This window comes from Culicoides brevitarsis, chromosome 1 (genome assembly GCF_036172545.1).
Source record: "Culicoides brevitarsis isolate CSIRO-B50_1 chromosome 1, AGI_CSIRO_Cbre_v1, whole genome shotgun sequence".
In the NCBI taxonomy this organism is placed as follows: Eukaryota; Metazoa; Arthropoda; class Insecta; order Diptera; family Ceratopogonidae; genus Culicoides; species Culicoides brevitarsis.
This window is the reverse complement of record NC_087085.1, coordinates 14,513,889-14,532,905: the sequence shown is the minus strand read 5'-3', so window position 1 is coordinate 14,532,905 and position 19,017 is coordinate 14,513,889. Positions and strand designations below refer to the sequence as shown.

At 30.1% G+C, this 19,017-nt stretch overlaps 3 protein-coding genes across 3 annotated transcripts in view; 2 read left to right on the top strand and 1 right to left on the bottom strand.

Moving 5' to 3' along the window:
• Positions 1–9,549, bottom strand: part of LOC134837133 (protein Fe65 homolog) — a 51,757-nt gene extending 42,208 nt beyond the window's left edge. The window contains exon 1 of the mRNA XM_063852471.1: positions 9,275–9,549. Coding sequence (XP_063708541.1) covers positions 9,275–9,305 — 31 coding nt within the window. The 5' untranslated portion in view covers positions 9,306–9,549. The remainder of the gene's footprint in view (positions 1–9,274) is intronic.
• LOC134837176 (uncharacterized) lies at positions 4,264–6,085 on the top strand. The gene has a single exon (XM_063852531.1). The coding sequence runs from the start codon at positions 4,750–4,752 to the stop codon at positions 6,016–6,018; it is 1,269 nt and encodes a 422-aa protein (XP_063708601.1). The 5' UTR covers positions 4,264–4,749; the 3' UTR covers positions 6,019–6,085.
• A 6,827-nt stretch (positions 9,550–16,376) lies between the features above and the next one.
• LOC134837317 (glutamate dehydrogenase, mitochondrial-like) lies at positions 16,377–18,021 on the top strand. The gene is made up of 2 exons (XM_063852687.1): positions 16,377–17,219; positions 17,278–18,021. The coding sequence occupies exons 1-2, from the start codon at positions 16,377–16,379 to the stop codon at positions 18,019–18,021; spliced, it is 1,587 nt and encodes a 528-aa protein (XP_063708757.1).
• The last annotated feature ends 996 nt before the right edge of the window (positions 18,022–19,017 follow it).

The window sequence follows — 19,017 nt, the reverse complement described above, 5'->3', positions numbered from 1 at the left end:
AATGTTAATTTATTTTTATTTAATTTTAAATTATTTAAAATTATTCTAAAAATTTTTAAATTTTTTATTTTTTAAATTATTTTTTTTTATTTTTAAATTAAAAAAAATTATTTTTTTATTTTTTTTAAAAAATTTTCTGATATTAAAAAAATTAATTTTTAAAATTTAAAATGTGATTTAACAATTTATTTTTTTAATAAAAAACCATAAAAATTAACTGTAATTTTATTAATTTTATTTGAGTAAATAATTAAAATTTAAAAAAATTAAATGAAAATTTTATTCTCATTTAAAAAGTAAATTAAAATTAAAAAAATATTTAACTTTTTCAAAATTAATATTTTTTTTATATTTATTAATTTAATTAAATTATTTTATTTAATAATAATTTTTTTAAAATTTATTTAATATTTTTTTTTAATTCAAAATAATTTTTTACATAAAAAAATATTTTTTAAATTTAATTTCGATACACGGGCGCACATTTTCATTTTATTTTCAAAATGCAGAAAAAAATCAGAAACAGATAGAGAGGAAAACACAAGCGAAGCCTTTGCTTGCTTACTTAATTTAAATAAATAATAAAAATAAAATAAACTTGCATAACCTATACAATCAAATAGATTGATATGTTCAATATTCCGAGATGGAATTACTTTGTTCCGAGCAACTTTGTATGTTTTTATTTATTTAAATTGGATCAAGGAGTGGTCGATATATATATTGAATTTCGCCCATATGTCTCTCATATTGTCCCACGAGAGAAAAACAAAAGAAAATGGCTCTGCAAAGCACCCTTGTTGCGCTTTATTCGATTGCTTATTCAGCAACATGTGTGCGCACTTGTTTTTTACAAAAGAAATATAAAAACGAAAAACGCTAATATTATTATTATTTTTATTTTCATGAAACATTGAGCAAATATTAGTCATGCGCTAGGCTGATTTGGATGTAAGACATGCATATAAAATATTAAAATATTTTTTTTTATATTTTGAAAATTTATTCAGGTCATCCTTGTTATGTTTTCATTCGCTATGAGTGCTGCTGCTATGATATGAAAATAGGAAAAAATTTCCATAAATACAAATCAATTTATTTAATTTGATTACATCATGGACTTTCATAGTCAAGGACTCACAAAAAATTTTAAATTTAGCGAAAAATTTTTTTTTTCAACACACACAATTTTTTTCAAACAAACTAAACAACAATAATGAGAGAATTCAGAAGCCTGTGTGTGAATTTGCAAAAATGTATGTTTACTTTATAGACTAGCAGAACGAGGCGACGCTCACATATGTTAGTCATCATTTCGAACTGCAGCTCCCTCGTATAAAGTTGTTTGCTTTTATTTTGCGTCATCATAAGTTATAATTGGATTTGGAAAATGTTCTATTTTCTGTTTATTTTGTTGGTTTATTCCTCGTAGCTGCTCCGTTCAATCTGTTCCATGGATTTGTCGTGCTAATGAACACACAAACACACACAGGAGCGTCGTTTATTTATAATGATAGACACGAAATTAGTAGGGTGGTCGAGAAATTTGCCGATTTCGGGTTTTTATCAATCAATGCTGCGTGACAAAAAGATCAAGTCTAACCGAAGAGAAAACGAGACTTGGCTTGACATCAAAGTTATTTTAGCACCATTCACTGCCAAAACCAACAAGAACCCACATACGACACATTATTCGTTAAAGGTTATTGGCTTTTTGTTTTATAATGCTCCTCATGCTCGATAGATTGCCTCCGTCATTATTGTTATAACGCGTTACATAAAACATTTATGGAATATTTTGACAAGAGCGTTTTTTCTTTTTTCTTCGCAGCTGCATCAACGACTCTTTTTTTATGTCTGACACGAGCGCAATAATTATTTTTTCGCAAGAGACTCCCTTTGCTATTTACACTCGAGCGAGAGACAGAGACGGAAATGTAAAAACAATCCAATTATGTTGCTCGCAGATAATTTAGCAAACCAATTTTCTTCTTTTCTTCACTTCATGCATGCAGGCAAGCCTAGAAAAGAAGCCGAAAAAATAAAATGAAAGTAAACAAAACCACTTTTCATAAAAGTGGGACGATGTCGACTCACAGATGTTTTGTGGATTTCGTCTTAGGCATTCAAGGGATGTTTCTTTCACACAATTTAGTCCATTGTACATTCATTGGCCAACTTGTCTTTTTATTATTTAAGAGAAAAAAAATTTAATCCAACAAACTACCATATTAAGATGTGCCATGTCTCATATTTGTAGAAAAAATAAAGAAGAAGACCGCTTGTTATTAGATAGTTGAAAAAACTTTGTCTTAAAAATTGTTACCCAGTGGGATGAAAATGCTTTGTTAAGGCTTTTCAAATTTTTACAAGATATTGTTATGTTTTTAATTTTTAATTTTTCAAAATTAATTTTTTTAAAAAATTTAATTTATTTTAAAAAAATTATTTAATTTAATAAACTTTATTTAATTTATTTATATTAAAAAAAATAATTTAAATTAAAATAAAAGAAATAAATAAATTATTTAATTGAAAAAATAAATTTATAAAATTATTATTTATTTATTATTATTTATTAAAATATACGAAAAAAATATGAAAATGAAAATTTTATATTTATTTTTAAATTTTTCAAATTTATTTATTTAATTTTTTAAAAAATATAAATTAATTTTTAAATTAAAAAAAATTTTTTTTAAATTTGACTTTTTTGTGTTCTTTATATTTTTAAATAAATAAAAATTTAAAAACATTTTTAATTAAAAATTTTTTTTTTAAAAAAAATTTTTGTTGATATAATGAAAATCGTTTTTATTGACTTTTTCAAAATAATGTAATTTCAAAAAATTAAAATAAATATTAATAAAATTAAATTTAATTAATAAAATAAAACTTTAAGTTAATAAAATAATTTTTTTTTTTTAAATAAAAATTAATAAATTTTTTTTATAAAAAAATTGTAAATTTCTTAAAAATAAATTTAAAAAGTTTTAATTTTTTTTAAATAAACTAAAAAATTTATTAAAAATAGTATAAATCAATCAATCAAAAACAAGAAAATTAAAAAAAAATTAAATAAATCAAGATCCTTAAAAATTATTTTTGTCCCACTGGGCAAGTTCAGGACAACAAGACATGAAAGCCATGATTAGATTATTATATTAAACATGTGTAGTTTTTCTCAAAAAAAAAAAAAAAAATGAAAAACTAAAAAAAAATCCCTCGATGTTATCAACCAGACGCCGCCATTTATTTAGTGCCGACACATGTTGTGTTTGTACCTTTTTTATGTTATCATCGGCAAGTCCTTGTTTTTCTTCTCGTTCGGGTTAAGTGACACATTGTTCACAAATATGATTCAAAAACATTCATTTAATAATATGGGTCCTTGTTTCGTCTTTTGTGCTCCTCTAAAATGATTTTTCGAACAAAAGCACTTTACACTGAATGGCAGGCAGTTCCCTAGATTGATTGTTATTGTTGTGTCTTGGAGGGACTTTTTGTTCAATTAATGGTGAAATGAAGCGAAACTTGTAATTTAATTAATTTTAGTGCAAAATGTAGCAAACTTTTGTACCACATGTGACCCGAAAAATAATTGGAAGGGAATTGGCCAATAATTGAGTTGGAGCAACAGCTGACAGAAATTCATCATTTTTTTTGGGTAAGAATTTTTTTTTAAATATTTCCGATATTTAGTTAGTAATGGATGATGTCACATTAAAATCGATCTCTAATTACCAAAAAAAATTAACGGAAAAAAAATCGGAAATGAAAAAAAAACAGCAGCAAAAAAAAACCGAAATCAGTTCTAACGACCTCATTAAATTACCATTTAACCCTTTGCATCGTTCTTCGTCATGAATTCAGAACCGGTTTTCGTATTTTTTTTTTAATTGCGCCTGCCTGTTACTGCAAGACGAAGCATGTGTTAAAAAAACATCAAAAAATATTTCATGAATGAACGCAACAAACACATGTCTTAAAAGTGAAATTTCTATTTGTAAAAAAATAAACAAATGATGTTATGCTCTGTATAACCGGTGTTTCGTCGTCGTTGCCGTTGTCGTCATTGTGTGTCTGTACAAGCACTCACAACGCGTACCGAAAGCTACCTACCTACACACAAAATTTGATTGTTGTTCATTTTCGTCTAAAAATACACACGTGATGAGTGTACTGGTGTAAATTTTATAGAAAAAACGCATCTTATACACTTGTTCATGGGTTTCATTTCCGAGTTGGACGTCAGATAAGTCAGACGCGTCGCACCGTGAGCCGTAAAATTTTCTGTTTTACAACTGCCAAAGTCTCTCGCTGATAGTCAATAGTAAATAAATCGAGTGTACAGTAAAATAAACAAAAGCGTTATTCATAAATTATCAGCTGTGTTTTATCTCTTCAAGCAGGCAAGGCAACGTTAACGTCTTATCAGCACAAAAAATTATTGTCATTTCGACACATGTACTCGACAAGATCGCAGTGAATTTCTTTTGTCGCAAATAATCCGTTTGCCAAACGTCATCATCTCGTCATTGGAATTTTTTTGCTTGCTGTGTGCCATTTATAGGAAGTGCAACACTGTATCTTATCAGAATCGAAACCCGCCAGTTAAATATCGTCGTCGTCGTCGGTAGCAAAGTCGAAATCGGCGCGACACATCACATATCAGTCGATTAGTAGCGATTCCGGCGATCACATGTGCTAGGCAGCACTTGAACAAACTACAAAAGTCACAAAATAAAAATGAATCGCGGTAATCAGCGAGACTTTTATCAGAAAATATTCGAAAAATGTGAGCCAAATTTGGTGATTCAGACAGTTGAGAAGACGCAGGGCAGTCAAAAAGGTGATAATTACACGTCGGTACTGGATAGTGTCGTGTTAAAAGGTACAATAAAAGCTCCCACGGACACAACGGCGCCTTCGGAATGGAAAAAATCCGTTTTTTGTAAGAGATTGCCGGAGAGTGAAGCGCGACGTGAAACGTACAAAAGTGTTGGACTCTTTCACAACGAAATCGCCTTCTATAAGAACATTTATCCGGAGTTTCAGGCGTTCCAGAGGGAGCATGGGGTGAGAGATGATGACGCTTTTACGGCACTCCCGAAGTGCTTTTATGCCGAAGATAATGTACTCGTGCTGGAAGATATGCGGGAGACTGGTTACCGGATGCAGGACCGCAAAGAAGGCTTATCTGTGGAGCAAATTAAGTTAGTGTTGATTGAGTTGGCGAAATTTCACGCTTTGAATCTCGCGATGAAATTCAAAGAGCCTGAACGTTTCCGGCTGCAGAAGGAACAAATTTCCGAGGGGATTTTTCGGAGAGAGCACAAGCATTGGTACGAAAATTATTACGGCGCACTCACATCGAATGCCATCGGGATGGTGTGCGATGGCTTACCGGAACGGCCCAAGTACATTAACAAAGTGAAAGACTTTTGCAAAAACTTTTTCGAAGACTTTACAAATCTCCTGGCATGCGAAACGCCGCTCTCGGTGCTGTGTCACGGCGATTGCTGGACCAATAATTTGCTTTTTTCGTACACACCGACGGGCGAACTTCATCGCACGGCCTTTATTGACTTCCAATTGATGCGATACGGTTCGTTGACATTGGATCTCGCATACGCACTGTACTTATCAGTACCTTATCAGGTTCGACGAACACATAAAATGGACTTGATTAGATTTTATTACGACAATTTAGTGAGACAACTGTGTCTTTATGGACCACTGCCGCAGGAATTACAATCGCGCGATCATTTGTGGGAGCTCATTCAGCAGGATTTGCAGCGATTTTCCAAATTTTCGTTGTACGTTGGCATGGATATGATCCCGATAATGACGTGCGACAGCGAAGAGGCGCCCGATGTGTATGAGGAAGAAGATGAGACAACGCAGGACGACGTGCATGTGACACAAGCACCCGAATTGGGCATTCCAGTGAACGATTTGTGTCGCCTGACGATGGTTGAACTGGTTGTTGAGTTAGTGGATGACGGGCTTTTATAAATAAATTGGTTCGAATATCTTTTTTTTTTATTGTGAATAAAGTTTTTTTCTTCAAATATTTACAAAATTGAGTTTTTTCTTTGTGCAAAAGTCAAAACTACCAACCTGTCTTTTTTATGTGACCCGAAAAAAAAATTGTAACAAAGAAAGAATGAAAAATTTTACATAAAGAGCACGAGATAAAGAAAAACGAATAATAAAGGTACAACACATGTGATAAATGATTGCCTTTATCCTTGTTGGCATGGCGCTCGTTCGTTCGTCTTGCAAAATAATTTGACATTTTTTGTTCATCTTCTTCTTCTTCAGAGATATTTTTCGTATCATCAGGACACCTGCATGCAAAATTGATACGAAAAAAACTACTCCGAGGTGAATTTTGTACACTGAAAGTGGATTTCCAACCGAAAATCTGATTAGAAAAAAAATCTTATATGACTAAATTTGGATTTTCCGCTGGTTTTTCTCTTTTTTGTGCTTTCTAAATCGCGCGACATGCAATTCAAGACAAATGAAAGGGTAGAAAAAATTACTAAAAAGGCAAAAAGAATTTAACGAATTTATAATGAAATTACTTTTAGCTTAAAAAAGGATTTTTTTTAGTAATTCGGTCAAAAACTCACAGATGCGTCTCGCCACAAACGTTTTTTTTTTAAATAGAAATCTCAAAAGCCTCATATGAAAGAAAATAATCCCCATGTTTGTTCAGAAAGTCCCCATTTAATGAAAATTGATCAACATTGCACAGCATGACTTTGTACATTTTTTCGAGCACGTCACAAAATCTAGATCTAGAGCACACAACGCTAAAAATAGAGAATAATTTTTGCAAAATAACACCCCAAAAATTTAATATCACACGAAAAATGTCATTTTACACATTTTCTATTAATATCGATTTCCGGAAGTGATACGTGAAACAAAAAAAAAACGATGGAATCAAATGTGAGGTGAATTTTTTATACAAAAAAAAAATATTTTTTTGTTTTTGCACCCTGAATAGATTCTGACTGACATCAATTTTTTTTTTTTTTTTTTTTTATTATTTTTTTTTCGGGTTTTTCTTTGAATTTCATTTTTAGCTTGAAATCAATAAAAAAATATTTCAATTTTAATAATTGGTTTCTTTCACATGTCACGATTGTCATATCTATCGGAAAAGGTCAAATATGAACGAATTTTTCATGTGTGTGACATTTTGCACTCGAAGCCAACAATGTGACATGAGGAGGTCGAGCAATAAAGATAATTGCATTAGTGTCGGACAAATTAATTGCTTATTTATTTAAATATTGCCGAAAAAAATTTTTTTTGGAAAGAGATTTTTGTTTTGATATAAAATATGCATGAAAATCCATCAGATTTTTCGTTTTTTTGTCATTTTTATGCTTTATTTATGAATTAAACGACTCCCGATGCTTCAAAAATATGAAAATAAATTGTCGCATAATTACGAACGATGAATAATTAATAAAGCAGCAATAATAAAATTATGAATGTGTGTGTAGAAACACTTCATTGTTCCATTAAATGTTGTGTTTTATGACAAAGTTGTGATTGTTCATCAAGTAGGTGCTTCAGAAAGTTTTGCAGCATTCATCAAGAACGACTATTGTTTGATATATTGTAACGATAAGTAGGTTAATGATGCGACATGTTGAAAAATTCATCATTTTATTCTCGATTTTATTGGAAAAATGAATAATATTGCCTCAATTTCTGCAAGAAAAAGCGATAGATATCGAATTTATCGCTACAATCGTCAAAAAATGTTACTTGAAGCGATTCATTTTGATCACATTCACATCGCCGGAGAAGAAGAAGAGTTGCAGATAAATCGGAGAGATATTGCGAGTGAATTTGAGAAATGATACCTTGCAGCTATTTTTACACAAAGCAATTTCGTGCTTAAAAATCAATTTATAGACATTTATATTCTGACGGAGAAGTTGATGCATGTTCGCTGCCTTTTTGCTACTCTTTTGTTATGTTATTTCGCTTGAAAATTGAACAGGTTGAAGTTTTTTTTTCTGAAAATCTTCTTTTGAATGTATCTGACAACGATGACGATAAAGAATGTAGGTTAAATGCTTCCGGTATTACTTTTAATGTTTCTTATTTTTCAAAGATTTTTTCTTCTTCTTTTTTTTAATATTGAAAAAAAAACTTTTGACTATTATATAAGTTTGCAAATTGAATTCAGGTTAATGCTGAAAAAAAATAAGGAGACGTCTGGTTGTGATTTTCCACAACAAATTGTCATTGAAATTGTCTCATTATGGTTTGATTGCATTGGAAATTTTCCATTTGAAATGTTAGCAGTGACCAGAAACGTGTTATTTTACCATTTTTGTGTTTGCTATAAAATAAATTTTAATTTTTTCCGGTTTTAACGGAAAAATACTTTATATTTTATGATAAAGTACGTGAAATATAGGACCGAAGTGAAGAGAAGAACCATAGAAATCACAAGTAACAAACACATTTCCGCAAATTGTGATAATTGTGTGAAGCTGTAAATAATTAAAGTAATTTCTTTCAATCACATTAAATTAAAAAAGGAAGCAAGAAATGCCTTGAATAATTCATAATAATTATATAAAATGCAGGATATTTTTCCTTTGTTGGTTGAATTTTAATTTTATTTTTTTTGTGTAATTTATTTTTTTAAATAAATTATTATTAATTTTTTATTTATTTTTAATATTATTAAATATTAATAAAACTTTTATTTAATTATGTTTAGTAATATTAATAATAAAGTCATACTTCATTAAAAAAATATTTTATTTTATTATTTTTTAATTAAAAAAAAAAAAAATAATTTTAAATCTTAAAAAATTAATTTCAACGTAAAACAATATTAAGAATAATAATATTAAATATATATTAATTATATTATAATATAATATTATTTTAAAATTCAATTATTTTTGATTAATTATTTTATTAACAAGATTTTTTGAATTTTTTATTTTTTTTTATATATATCAATACCAATTATATTATATACCAATTATCTTTTATTTTTATATTATATTATATATAATTTTAAAAAAGGAATTTTCAAGCCAATTCTATAAAATTCAATTTCTCTTCAATAATATTTTCTTTCCATTATAATTATATTTATCTGCAAAAATATCCATAAGGCAAAATGTAAATGAAAAGGCCCAACATACGATCCACATTATTATTATTAAAGATATAATTAATTATTGCTAAAAAATTTAATAATTATCATAAATTTCCTTACCAAAGCTAGTTTGTAGCTGAGTGTTAAACATTTAAATCATATCAATATTTAATTTTAATGAAAAGAAATTTTTGCGTATCCTTTTTCTTTCTTTGGGTTTTTCCTTGAGTTTATAAATTTTTCTTCTTGTAACTTTTACTTCTTTCACAAACACGAAATATGAGTTTCCACACAATAAATTATGTTATTTTAGGTATGTTATTAATAATTTTATGTATATTTTATTTAAATACATGAAATAATGTTTGCCAAAGCCATGTAATTTTATATTTATATTTTAGTTTATGAGTCCCAAAAATTCTTGTAAATTCCTTTTTCTCTTGAAACGTTGATATTTGTGTATGGTTTGCGTTAAGTATATAATATTTATGTTATAATTGCAAGAATGTTCTGATGATTTTTCGTTATACCGAGTAAGGGTAACTTTTAATAATTTATATTATTTATTCTGTACACACACAAAAAAATATTTTGTCACACAAAGTTAATAATATTAATAATAACTGTAATAATGATGGTGGTAATGAATATGAATGTTTTCCTTTTATAACTGTTATTATTATATTTATTGTTATTTGAATGGAAATGTACTTTTTTTTCCTTTTGATTATTATTTTTCGATATTGATCAGTAATTTTGTGTCATTCACGTTCGTTTATTGCGTTCTTTCAGTTACAATGTGGAGCAGGTCACTGCAAGAAAAATAAAATAAAGGAGTAAATATTGTGTCAATCATGGAAAAAAGGCACGGCGACAACGATACGGGGCGCAGAATGAGGGAATTTCTTCAAGTGATGGACTGGTTCATGTTATTTGGTACGCAAATACCGGAAACTTTTTTATTATATATAAATAAATAAATTGAATGTCTATTTTAGCACATCATATAGAATGCAATATCAATGTATTCCAATCAATTTAGCAATTTTTTCCACTTATTAAAGCCATCCCGACTGCTGTACGGAAAAAATAACGCAAGAGATAGCAACAAGCCTGCCCGAGTACTTTCAAACAATGAGAGTAGGTAAATAAAATTTAATATAAAGAAAAGTTGAGTTGTTCATAAATTGGAATTCAACATTCCTCTTGATTGAAGATTTTTTTTTTTTTGCAAAAATATAAAATTTCAATGCAAGTGTTTGTTGCATGGAGACACTTTTCACGACACAAAAAATCCCCCTTACAAACTTTTTTTTTATTTTTTATCGTGAATCGTATGGGTATGTGCCGCCGTACGTGCCATCGTGGTAAAAATGAATAGAATCACCCTTCATAAAATTATTCACTCACTTGTCTCTTGTAACTTTAATGTTCTATATATTGCGTTTGTTGTTGTTGTTGTAATGTTATTCACAGTTCTTCTTACGATATTCTACGCAATCAATAAAATTTATATCGAGTTGCGGTACACAAACACTGTCCGTCGAATTTTTTTTTTGTTTGAAAACTTTTTTTTTCTTTGTTTTTTGGTATTTTAGACACGTGTGATGAAAAAAGGTTCATTTAAATTTTTATCACAAATCAACTTTTTTTCAAAACTTTTTTTTTTAAATTTAATTTTTTTTTTGTTCGAACAAGTTTCACTGAAATTACATAATATTCCGTTCTTCGCGTCTTATCTTCGTTACTTTTGACCAACTTTAGGCGTTAATCTGTGTTTAGCCTTGTCACTTGAACCTTTGTCTCCTTGTAAATATTTTTTATCTTTATTCTTTTATAATAATTATATTATTATTATTTAACAGAGAGTGAGATTACTTAATATTTCACACAAACTGGAGAGACAGACGGAATGTCGCACACAATCCTAACCAATGAAAAGTTGACGTCTCATTGAAACTCAATGGTGAATCATTGGGAACGTGAACCGTGAGGTGGTAACTCGCGCGTTCTGCGTTCCTTTCGGCAATAATGTGTGACGTCATATGGCGAGGATGTGTATCGTGTATGCGGAAGGGACACATGCGCAATGGGGTCACTGGAAAATGGGGATTGCATGAACGTGAATTAGGATGGGAACAGTTTTCATGGCATTTTCCGAAGTGATTCGTTCATGAATCAATGGAAGCCCTAACGAAAAAAAAATTAAAGGGGAAATTTTTTTGGAAAATCGAACAGATGCCGACACTTCCATCAACGAAACATGTATTGAACACTTTTCTTCTGTATTTCTTACCAACACACGCAAAGCAAATCAGATGTCCTCGTCCTTTCAAAGTTTTCACGTAGAACTCCGACACTCAATATTATAAAATAATGCCATGTACCGACCATGTGTGTACTCGTTCTACAAATAATTAGAAACATATACACTGCGTTAAGAAAACTGCTAAAGTCTCATGCACGCAAGAAGTCGCACACGGTAGGAAAAAGAAAAAAAAAGTTTTAGCTGAAGAAAAAATTATTCCATTTTATGAGGGGTGACACGCATTTATTTATGAAACAGACGTGAATTGAAAATGAATAAGGACTTTTCATCTTCTTTTTCCCATATGCGTGTGTGTGTCTTTGCGTACAGAAGAGATAAAAGCCGCTCGCTGGTAGATAGAATAGGTCTCTGGTAGTATTGCGGAGTGTTATTTATTTTTTTCACACTCATTACCGACTTTTTCTTTGCACACATGTTCTGCTTAACTTTTATTTTTGCCAAGACATGGGCAGTGAAGACCACAATCTCATCGTTAATTTGATACAGGTGTTGATCTTTCATCAACATTTATTTATTAAGAAGAAATTTCTTTGAAATAATATTTTAAATTTTGTGAAAACAACCATTTCAGGTGAGTAATTTGTAATTTTAATAAAAAATTATTTAATTTATTTTTTTTTTTTATCAAAAAATCGATTTTTTATGAAATTTTAGGATTTAAAATTCAAGCAAATTATGCAAAAAAAAAAATTAAAAATAATTTTAAAGGTAAAAAAATTTTTTTTGAATATGTTAAAGAAATTTCAATATTTTAAAATAATAAATTAAAAATAATAGAACTGTAAAAATTTATCACATTAAGTTAAGTTTAAAAAGATTTAAACTTAAACTTGAGTAAAAGCAAAATTATATTTTGACTCAAAAGGCTTTGAATTTAAGCTTAGGCTTAAAAATCTAAAGTTGAGTAGAAAAGTTTTTACTTTTTAACAAAATTTTGCGAAATAATTTAATTTTTTTACGAATTTTGAAACATTTTTTCAAGTTATTTCAAAAATTATTTTTTTTAATTTTTTTTTTATATATTTCTTATTGAAGTGACCTTAAATTAGGTATGTTTAATTAATTAATTAAAAATTAAAATTTATGTATAGAAATTTAAAAAATGTTTTTTTTTTACTATTTTAATTCTTAAAAATATAGATAATGAGATCATGAAAAATTAATATTTGCCAATTTTTTGTTTAAATAATTTTAAATTAATTTACTTTTAATTAAATTATTTTAATTTAAAATCTGCTTAAAAATAGAGATTTTTGTAGAAAATAATTTTTTTATTAATTTTTTCAGATGCGAAAACTATCTCATGGTCATACTTTCAAGAAAAACCTGTGACTCATTGACTCAAAAAAATTATTCCATTGTTCCAACTAAGGCTTTCAAACATTGATAGGCACAACGCAGCTACATTGATGTCATCTTCATGTTCGTTTATTACCTATTCTTATCTAATTTTATGACATTTCATTTGAATAAATGTCGCTCTACGCTACTTTGCATACACCAAGTACCTCGCTACGGGAAAAATATCTTACATACAAAATAATATTCAATGTTGGAGCTCTCAGATGGCACGACACGTTACAAGTCTTCTGCTGTGTCGTTTTCGACATCGAAATAAAAAAGGTGAGAAAATTAGGTGTTATATATTTCAGCATCTTATCACATCATATATTGATAAAACATTTCATTTGATTGTCATCATTTTCATCCTTTATTATTTTATGATACTCGTCGTCCTTTTTCCATGCCATCTCTCCACATAGAAGCGACACTCGTGAGAGACATTTTGCCCAAAATACGAAAAAGTTACATGTTTCTGTCGTTCTCTTATGATGATGATGACAATATTGAACTCAAATTTTTCTTCTTTTTATGGCAATTTTATCATATATTCATCGTTTTCTCTCGAGGTACTTGGCAAACTTGAAAAAAAAGTCGTCCATGACCAAAGACGCGCACGCAAATGTAGAAGCTAGAAGAAGATGTAGAAGATTTATTATAATTTATGTTTTTCTTTATTTCAGTACATGCGAGATGAGCCAACCACTAAATCCCAGTAGAGGACTTGTCAAGACTGTAAATTAATTCTTACCGAAGAATTTTCAGAGTTTATTTAAATATATATAAAAAAAGACATTGACAAAAAGTTTTGTTTGTCTTTTTTGGCATCTCTCGGTCATATATCGAAAACTTTTCTGTGTAATCTTTAAAAAAATATCAAAGAAACTTTTTTTTTATTTTTTTCAGCTTGAATATTTTTTGCCGCTCAATGTCATGAAGTTGGACAGTGAATATGGAGAAAAATAAGGAAATGTTTTTCCACAACATCACACACTTATGGTTATTATTTTTATATTTCGCACATGATTAGGGTTGTAAAAAATAAAAGTATGTGAGGAGACTTCTTCTGTATGGCAAAAAAAAAACTCATGCTGCGTTTGTTCTTTAACTGACTAACTGATTTTATTTTATTTCAGAAGCAAAAATCATCTCAAGGTTGATCTCAGAAGAAGAAAATCAGCAGAAAATACACTCGAGAAAATTTTTTCCGTGTTTGATTATTATCATTATACAGCGAGAAACGCAAGGAAAAATACAAGTTGGCGAAAAGTGCTTCTAGGAATTGTTTGTTTTTGTCATTGGAGAATAAATATTTTGTTTATTTATGCGTAAAACTAACTTTTGTAGGAGAATAATTTTCTTGTTAAGCATTACTGCTCAGAAAAGTAAAGAACAGAGATTACTCGAAGAATTGTTTATTGTTTGTTTTGTACAAAATGTATTTTCATCACAAAATTATTTCGTAAAAATACGAAAAATCAACATAAAATTTTATTTTTCTTGAATAATTTGATTAAATAATTAATTTAAAAAAAAAATAACGAAAAAAAAAATTGACGAAGGATTTATCGTCCTTGTTCAATTTTTTATTGCCTCCCAATTTTTTACCTCTTTTTTTCATTTACAAGTGTTTTTGAATTTATTACTGGCAAAAGTAACAAGAAAATTTATCGTTACAAGAAATTTTTTCTTCGAAAGTCCTTAAAAAAGAGAAATAATTGTATTAAAATTGGCCTTCGCTAATTTACATTTCAAATCCATTTAAACCCTTTTCTCTCTTCTTTCGTTCCAATGGCGAAACTTATGACGTTTTCTCTTTTAACGAATAATTGTATTTAAATTGGGTTTGATTTCTCATGTTTTTTGAATAAAAAAAAAAGGTAAAAAGTTTGAAGATCATAAATACAGTCAAAAATTAGTGCCAAAGGAAGAAGAAAGTCAATTTCATTCAAAATTCATTCGAATAATCAAAGGCAACGCAGTAATTTAATGAATAAAATAAAATAAAATAACGAGAAAGAAGAAGAAACAAGCAAGTAAGAAGAAATAAAAATAGAAAATCCACTTACCATAAAATTCTGTCCAAAATTACAGTCAAATAGATAGGATAAAATTGTATTTTCATCCTTTTCTCGCATCTATTTCACTCGTCGCGCGTCCTCGTCGTCTCAGTTAGATGCCGCAACAATAATAATCATCATCAACTTCTTGTTTCTATTTCGTTTTATTCAAATGTTCTGCACTGGATTTCCTCGGGACGGCCGAAAAAACAGACGATTTCACTCTAATTTACCTAAAATATGAGAAGAAAAGTTGTTGAGAAGCACACATCTCTCTAGATATATCAATGAAAGCAACAAGAAGAGAAGAAAGGGCTACAGTTCAACCGACGTATTCTATTCTCAAAATGAATAAAGGCATTTGTTAATTGAGTCACGTTTTGGTTTTTCCGTTATGTATATTCCGTAGAAAGAGACTTTCTGTAGAAGGACATGCGAAAAAAAAAACTAAAAGAAAGCCCGATGTAAAAATACAAGAAAAAATGGAAATTTCTTGATGATTTTCTTGTTCACGAGTCGTTCGTTGCTTTTGTTTAAAAAAAAATGTCCCAAAAATTTATCTTCAATTTTGTTGTTAATATTCGTTTTTTTTTGTCTTCTTTCATTTCTTCACAAAAAATAAAAAGAAAAAAATAACAGATGTCGAAAAATGGGTTCAAAGTGCAAAATTTCGTTCTTTGGCCTAAAATCGTCTGGAAATGAGATAAAGAAATTTTATTTAATTTCTTTTTTTTTACAAAAAAAAAAAAAAATAAAAGAAGAGAGACAATCAACGTTAATTTAGTAATTAGCAAATTTTAATTGTAATTTTTTTCAGTGGTAATGACGTAAAAAAATCGACAGACACCAAGTTTAATTGGAAAATGTCTCGCACCACGTTAAATTGGATTCACGTGTCTTGCTTTTTTTTGTTCTAAAAGGTAAGAAATTTTTTTTTATCGACTATCATTTGTTATTATTCAGAGAAATGATAATTTAAATACAAAGTTAAGAGGAAAGTGCGATCCAATAAATAAAAATTTTGCGTCTCTTTTCAGAAATCGTCTCGAAAACCTTTTTGGATAAAGTAAAAAAAAACAATAATAACAAAAAATGATGTTCTCCATTCATTTCTGCTACCTACACACGAAAACTTTTACACAAAATTCTGTTTTGGTATTACTTTCTCGTGTTTTTTCAATATATTATTGCCAAAGAACGAAGAAAACAATATAACACGGTACACATGCAGAAAAACACGCCGCGATGCGATAGCTTCATATTTAAGTCATATATTTTTTTTCTTCGTTCTCGGATCCGAGTATTTTGTCTTGCTGCTGCTGCTGTGGATTAACTTGTAGAAGACAAATATTATGTTTTTCTTGTATGTTCTAGGTAACGTTTCTCGTGTCAAGTCAAAACAAGCAAATTACTTATTTTTTTTGCATAGTAGGCGGCGTTTCCATTGAAAATTCATATTTTTTCAGCAGTTGAAATTTTTTTTCAAGCTAAAATGATTAGAAACGCGATTTTAAAGAATTTTTGGCAACAAAAATTATTTTTTCGTCGTTTCCATGAGATCCCAGATCGCTTGAAAGAAGTTGGAACTGCTGAAGATCCTCAGTTATCGGACATGGTTGAGTATTACTTCCACAAGAGCGTTCAAATATCAGCCCCGAAGTTGTGTGAAAGTTTAAAAAAGTATCCACGATGGTCCGACCAACGTCGCATTTCCCGTACAAAAGCGATTCTTGCGATGATTTCCACGCCAGCCAACACAATTGAGGTTACTTTTCCAATTCAACGTGAAAATGACGAATATGAGCTTCTCACGGGCTATCGATGTCATCACGGACTGCATCGTCTTCCAGCAAAAGGCGGAATTCGTTTCTCGCCGGATGTGACGCGTGAAGAGGTGCGAGGACTTGCTTCGATAATGACCTTCAAATGTGCCTTGGTGAATGTCCCATTCGGCGGCGCCAAGGGCGGAGTTTGTATTGATCCCACAAATTACACGACAAGAGAGCTGCAAGCCATTACGCGACGATATGCGATCGAATTGATCAAGAAAAACTTCATTGGACCCGGAATTGATTGTGCAGCGCCCGATTACGGAACAGGCCCGCGTGAAATGTCGTGGATTGCAGATCAGTACATCAAGACTTTAGGGCACAATGACATCAATGCGATGGCAATTGTCACGGGAAAGCCACTGAATCAAGGCGGGTTGAAGGGAAGAATTGATTCGACGGGACGAGGATTGTTCTATGCTGCCAAATGCTTCGTACGGGAACCAAGTTGGATGAAAGCCATCGGATTGGAGACAGGATTTGAAGGAAAAACTGTCATTGTTCAGGTAAAAAATTAAAATTTTAAATAAAAAACTTACTTTTTCATGAAAAAATTTCAAAAAGGGCTTTGGTAACGTCGGTTCTTATGGCGCCTTGCACTTCCATGAGCACGGAAATTGCAAAATAATCGGAATAATTGAAAAAGATTGTTCGTTGTACAATCCCGAAGGCATTGACATCCCAGCTCTCATCGATTACAAACTCCATAACAAGTCACTTGTTGGATTTTCGGGCGCCCAAGAGACAACTGACGACTTAATGTCCTACGAATGTGACATTTTAATCCCTGCTGTGATGGAAAAATCCATAAATTCATCGAATGTCGATCAAATCAAAGCTAAAATCATCATCGAAGGTGCTAATGGACCCACAACTCCAAGTGCTCATGAGACTTTGTTAAAGAAGAAAGTCCTCGTAATACCAGATATTTTTGCCAATTCCGGCGGATTAATAGGATCTTACTTCGAATACTTGAAAAATATCAATCACATCTCTTACGGAAAATTAACTTTCAAGCAAGAAAAGGACCACGCTTATGAAATTTTGAAATCCGTTCAAGATTCCATCCGCAAATCGGGGACTTGTGTTCATGTGAGCCCGAATGAGAAGTTGAAAGAACAACTGGAACACGCCACCGAGGCCGATATCGTTCGTTCGGGACAAGAATCTGTGATGGAAAATGCTGCCATTGGTATTATGACAACTGCCAATCAATATGAACTTTGTCTGGATCTTAGAACAGCTGCTTATATCTATTGCGTGGAGAAGATTTTCGAGTCATACGAAACAGCTGGCTTGACAATGTAAGGCAAAAAAGGGCAAATTTATGATTTTTCGTTCGGGATCATTTGATTGGTTTTTTTGCAAATTTAATGAAAATTTTCGAAATAAATTTCTGCCGCCCGCACACATGTGTGAAATGTAACATCAAAAGTTTTTCTATCAAGACCGTTGTCAGTGTCACAATAAATTTGCAAGTCGTCGGTCCGTTGTCGTCGCTTGAAGAACAACGAGAGCATGCCAAAAAATAAATGGGCAATTTTTATTCAAAAAGTAATGCTATCATTATATTTTTTCTACTCGCACTTGTACTTTGTGTGTGTAAAAAACTTCAGTTTTACTCGTAAAATGACTACCGAGTCGGTCCAACTTGAGACACACATAAAATTATATTATTCGAGTCTTAAAATATTATGATCAAAAAGTTTTTTTTTTGTATTTGCACGAATTTCTGCTGAAAAAGGTGTCCAATCAAGCAATTTTCAACGCTAGAAAAGAATTTTATCAGAGAAGGAAGAAACTGGACACCCATCGAGCAACTTTATTTTTTAATGTTGGACACGCGAACACGAATAACATAAAAATTTGCGTCGAAATAGTACGAAAAATTTTATAATTAAAACATATTTTAACTAATTTTCCAACTAATCTTCTTCGTAATAATATGACCGAACTTTTTCACTCTGTTCGTGAAAAAAAAACTTTTTTTTTGTGAACAACGAGAAAATTTGTTAAACATTTTTTAAAACAATTTTTGACTCGACTCGACATGTGCAGCACAAGTACCGAAGAACAAGCAAAAAAACTGAAATAGATTTGGTCAGTCACATATTTATGTGAGAGGTTGGAAAAACTTTTTTTTTTATTACTCGTTACGCCAATTTTTTAACAAGAAAGCAAGACAAGGTAAATATATGTAATTCGAGTGCTTTTTTTTTGCTTGCTAACATGTGAAATGTGAACACAAGTCAAATTATAAAGTTTTTCCTTGCAAAAAGTACTTTGTTGAACAAAGTACTTATG

Bases quoted from the DNA above. Each gene is read 5' to 3' on its own strand.
- LOC134837176 (XM_063852531.1), top strand. From the start codon at position 4,750: ATGAATCGCGGTAATCAGCGAGACTTTTATCAGAAAATATTCGAAAAA.
- LOC134837317 (XM_063852687.1), top strand. From the start codon at position 16,377: ATGATTAGAAACGCGATTTTAAAGAATTTTTGGCAACAAAAATTATTT. The intron at 17,220-17,277 runs GTAAAAAATTAA...AATTTCAAAAAG, and splicing joins GAAAAACTGTCATTGTTCAG to GGCTTTGGTAACGTCGGTTC.